The 5280-nt window shown below is 44.2% G+C and overlaps 1 protein-coding gene across 1 annotated transcript; it reads right to left on the reverse strand.

The window, feature by feature from the left end:
- Positions 1-3378: 3378 nt before the first annotated feature.
- SERTM2 (serine rich and transmembrane domain containing 2) lies at positions 3379-3799 on the reverse strand. The gene has a single exon (XM_041484798.1). It carries the CDS (start codon positions 3797-3799, stop codon positions 3524-3526), a length of 276 nt encoding a protein of 91 aa, XP_041340732.1. The 3' UTR covers positions 3379-3523.
- Positions 3800-5280: the final 1481 nt, after the last annotated feature.

Below are 5280 nucleotides of genomic sequence, written 5' to 3' on the forward strand. Positions count from 1 at the left end.
TGGGAGCACTGTGGTTTTCTGGCGAGAGGAGCTCGCTCTGGCCGCGCAGCCCCACCCAGCAGGGGCGGTGATGCTCGGTGTTTTCTGCTCCTTCACAACAACAGGTGGCTGTCTTCCCCCGCAGGCAGGGCATGGAGGAGGTGAGGAATTTACTCAATACTCGATTTATTTACAGTGTCTGATGGGAGTAAGGGTGGGGGCAAACTGTGCTGGTTCAAGTAATACTCACACAGACTGGCAGAGGGTTTTCTTGCCCAGACGCTCCCTGTGACCAGCAGTTGGTTTGGAATAGTGGCACCACCTGAGCCTTCTTCTGAGTTGTTCCTTCAGACCCACAGGTGGGAATGTACAGAGCAGTCAGTGACTCAGCATTGGTAGCACTGTGTCTCTTTATTTTTGTAAAAAAAACCCCATTTTCTATAGCACATGGACAGGTGGGAAGGGAACAGCCTGCAGGAGGGGAAGGGTATGGCTGTGAGACCTGCAGTGCTCCAAGATGCAGCAAAAGTTCCAAAAGATGCTCCAAAACTGTGCAAAAGTTCCAATAACCACTTCTGAAAGCCAAAGAATGCCAAACTCCACTAGAGGCCACTCACCAAACACAGGCCAACACATCCCAAAAGTCTCTTTGCCCTCACGTCTGGGACACTGCAAATGATAAAGAAAAGAGGGGAAAGGCATTCTTCTATTTCTCAGTGAGAAATGTTTTAAAATATACTGGCATTTTACAGACAAATGAGGCACCCTCAGTGCAACTGTAGATGTGTCAAGTGGGACAGAAACTTTATGTGAAATCAAGCTTTGGAAAGGAAAACTTGTCATTTTCCTGTGAGAAGATAGGGCAGCCTTCCATAAGAGTACTCTATAAAAATACCCAGTCTGCCCAAAGATACCATCTGATATATAAAGAGATTACTCATTTATTTAAAGGACAGTTACTGAATAAGTTTTAAAGTGTTGTGGGACTCTTCTGAATTAACATTCCTCAGTGTGATAGAAAGAAGCTCAGTCCTGACCTGTACCTCAGGGGCAATTTTGGCTGAGATCAGAGGGTGGCTGAGAGCACTCAGAATTTGATACTGTCATTTTCCATCTGTAGGTCTGATATTTTATATCAATAAAAGTCTGTCAATAAAAGCTGAGTCTGTCCTGCAGACTCTTGGATACAAGGCTTTTCTGCAGATAGTTGTGCTGGGAAGCTGATGTGGTCGAGTTGCTGATTCAGTAAGTTAGAACAGAGTCTAGGTAAGTGGTAGATTTTGAATGGAGAAGTTTTCCAGGGTGAGTCAGATGTTGAGCCTGGGCTAGGCTGCCTCATGATGGCTCAATGAATGACACATACCAAACCAATTTGAGCAGCATAGATTTTTGTTAATTTTAAATGTCATGGAGTAACTCAGTAGCCATCTGTCTTAGTCGGATTAATATCCTGATCATCACACAAAATTGTGGCTCTTGTGCAGTACTGAGAGTCGAGGAGCCAATCTTCAGATGCTGTGTGAAGCCACCATCCTGTCTGGAGCTGTCCCCATAGAGGATAACCTGCATCCTGCCATTTTTCTAGGGAAACACAGCCAAGCACAGCATGGAGAGACACTGCTGAGGGTGAATTTTTTGCTGTATCCCCTCACACAATCACTGTTCTGGTTCACTGTCCCCAGCCAGGCTGGACAGGGCTTGGAGCAACCTGGGATAGTGGAAGGTGTTCCTGCCCATGACATGTGAACAAGGACATGACAGGAACAAGGTGATCTTTAAGGTCCTTTCTAACCCAAACCATTCTGGGATTCTAAGATTCACAGGGGTTAATGAAGTAAAAACGAATTATTCTAAATGCTTTTGTACTCAATACATCAGTGAGAAGTTGCACTAGTCCTGCCCATGGATCCAGTGTATCCAGTGGGGATGTTGCCTGTCATTCTGCTTCCCCCTGCCAATCATCTGTAAAAGCCCAGATATTCCCAGTCTAAACAGCTTACCCAGACCTTCAAAGGTAAGCAAAAAAACCTGCTGTACACAGAGCATTTGAAGAAAAATTTTGTGCTACTATCACAGGTCCATGTGACAGTGTCTTCTCTAATTTTGCACTGGGTTTGTGTGAGGACTTTACACTTTCCAAGCCCTTGGAGAGAGGAGAATTGGCAAATAAGAGTGTATGTACATGTGGAAAACATCCAGGGGATTTTATTGCTGAGCTAGAGTTAGACTGTAATAAAGTGGATAAGCTGTGTAAAATACCGGCCCTTTAGAGATGTGGCTGAAACAATTCACTGAAGGTTTTTCTGCGAGAGGCAGTGGCTCTCCCAGGAGTGCTTTGCCATATTTGGTTCCAACTTTTCCATCCACAGAAGCAAAGGCTACCTCTGTACGTCACTCATAGGACTGGGTCAGATTGTTGTTCCATAAATTCAAATAAACATTTCTTTCCCCCAAGAGATTCCATCAGGACATTTGAATCCAATCATATTTTTCAGTGCTCAGTGAGTTTATTTTCCATCTGCATGTTCCCTATTAGTCTGTGTCCAAAGCTGTTCCCACTATTCCTTACTGCAGTGCCAGGCCTGGGCATTTCCTCAGCTTTCTTTGGAGGAAACCAAATGGAAAATCTTTGGAAGAACTCGTATGTCTTTTGAGGAAGAAAACCCAATATGGATATGACAGAAGATGTTGTTATGAAGTGGAGTCTGTTAGGAGAGCAATGTCAATTGGGCTCCCAAAACTTACATTGCATTTTAATTACTGAGTGATACTGGGGAGCCTAAAAGCGTGGGAGCACAAAATGTTTGTATTCAGCTCAGTTAATATAAAGGAGGACTAAGGAAGAGGTAGAGTGTCTTATAAGTTTTTTAATCTCATTTTCTGCTGCTGCTTCTTTGTATTTTAAATCTTGCTTAAATTTTGGCTTTATTATTTTTCCTCTTTAAAGATCTGTCTCTTTTTGATATTTGGTGTGCAACTATTCACCAAATGGGTTCTAATGTCAGAAAGACGTAGTCCAGCAGGTGATGAAACATTTCTATATTTGTGAAGATTTTTTTAAATTTGTTTAATTGCCATTCAAATGAAAGAGAACAATTTAATTTTTCCTTCTTGAATGGGAGAAATGCCTGAGAATTTTCAAGCCACCCACAATTTCTGTGTGTGTCCTGTGGGCTCTTCCCACTTACACCACTTCAACTTTGTTGATTGAGAGCGAGAGGTCAGCAAACACAGGCTCCAGGACATATTCTGCTACGTTTCTCTGGGGTTTTGGCTGTCATTAATGTGGCTTTTCCCATTTTCTGCAAAGTTTTCAGAGGGGTGTGAGCTGTCCCTGGCAGCAGCAGGTTTCTGTGATGTCCATTTCATGGAGGCTGCTGCACACGTGCTGCCCTTGGTGCCAACAGCCAGCGACACTCTCCAGATGCTGCTGAGGCTTCTGCAAGAAGTCTTGAGGCTCAACAGCCAGCCAGAGCTTCTTTCCACCACCTTTGCTGAACAAAACACCTTTGCCAAGCACGGAGACCTCTTTGCTGAGGGCTCCCTACGTGGTGGGGATCCTGCTGTGCATTTCCACGTCTGTGAACTGCTGCACGTTCTCAGTGCTCTCTGGGGAGGTGATGGGGGACACAACGTGCTTCAGGCGCAGGAGCATGGAGAAGAGCAGGATCAGGAGGAGAGCCAGGAGGGTTAGGAACAGCCCCACGTACACATAGAGGCTGGAATATTTGTCTGCTGACGTGTCTACTTCAGTAGCCAGAGTTGGAAGGTGGACACGGCCAGTCAGATTTCCGCGGAACTTGAAATAAATCTCAGTCATTGCTCTCTGTCAGCTTTGGTCCATTTTCTGTATTTACCTTCAGATCTCCTGTTTCCCCTCACCAGACTCACAAAGGAGGTCAGGAGAGGAAACTCAGCACAGATGGCGTGATGGCTTCAGCAAGAGCTGCTCCATCCTCTCGGTGTCAAGGCTGCTGCTCACACAATTGAGCAAACTGCGAGGGACAAGCCTGTGCAGACCATTTTGCACATTGCTGTCATAATGACAACGAGCATCACACTTGTGCTTTACACTTCCTTCTGGCTTTTATTTAATCCTAAAAATACTTTGGGCCTCCTTTTGGTAGGTCACCTCCTTTGGATGGTGAAAAGCTTTGGTCCTTCTCTCAAGCTGAGATGGTTGGCACAGCTTTGGTCTTTGCAAATGCTGTTTTTCCAGACAGAATGAGCAATCAGCTTTCTGCCAGCTTCTCTCTCCCACAGCAGGTGGTTTATCCTTGGGTGAGCTGGGGAAGGTTGTTTTCTGCTTTGCCAAACATCTGGGGGATCTCTTCTCTCCTAATTCAGGGCTTAAGGAGTATGGAGTTCTGAGTTTCTCATTAGGAACGGTCAAAAAGTCAGATTTCTAAAGGGAAAAAAGTGTGAGAGAGAAATGACACCAGATACCAAAACAGCCTAGCCTGGATGTGGTATCTTTAGAGCAAATAGATAAGAAAACCCCTGTCATGCTCCTGAGAGACACTCTGAGATGAGGAGAAGCACTGAGTATTTAACTTTAGAAAAACACTGTGCAAATCTAATTGCTGATGTCCTCTCTGGTAACACATTATTAAGGGCACAAGAAGACCCCACAAGCTGTGCAGTCAGATGTCACAGAGGAAGGGGAGATATGAATAAAATCAGTGTTTTTCACCATGGGTCTCATTTATTGTGTATCAGTTACCCTCTTTTTCTCAGGCTGGATGCACCTGGCAGCTGTCCAGAGCCCTCCCTGTCCCCCTGGAGCAACTCAGCTCAGGATGTGACACTTCCCTCTCCTCCTGGCAGGAGAACTTACTAGAAATTGGGGGAATCAATGTTTTAGTAGTTTCTGTTCTTCCAGCTGGAAACAGAAATGAAAATTCTGAAATTTCACTGTCAATGGTGCCTTCAAAATCATAATGTTCTGCTCTGATAAGACCAGAATTTTGGTTTTAGCTGAAACAAAAATGAAAGCACTAAACAAACTGATGCAATGATTTATAATGTTCACTGCCTATAAACCTACACGAGATGTAAATAGAGTAATATTAACATGGTAATATACTATGATAATCAGAATAAATGAAACATTAGGTCAATATGATAAAAGCTCTGACACATTTCACCTAAATGACAAATTGCTGCAAAACATTTTGACTTTCAAGGGACTCAGGCTTTCACTACAAGCAAGAAAGACCAGCTTTGGCTCATGTGATGAGGAAAGATCTGATTTGCTGAGGTTTTGGAGAAGGGGCATGAGGGCTTGGATACCCTTTGCCT

The sequence above is a fragment of the Pyrgilauda ruficollis genome, unplaced genomic scaffold (genome assembly GCF_017590135.1).
Source record: "Pyrgilauda ruficollis isolate IOZ18807 unplaced genomic scaffold, ASM1759013v1 scaffold67, whole genome shotgun sequence".
Lineage (NCBI taxonomy): Eukaryota > Metazoa > Chordata > Aves > Passeriformes > Passeridae > Pyrgilauda > Pyrgilauda ruficollis.

Excerpts from the sequence above, each read along its gene's own strand:
- SERTM2 (XM_041484798.1), bottom strand. The coding sequence starts at position 3,799 with ATGACTGAGATTTATTTCAAGTTCCGCGGAAATCTGACTGGCCGTGTC.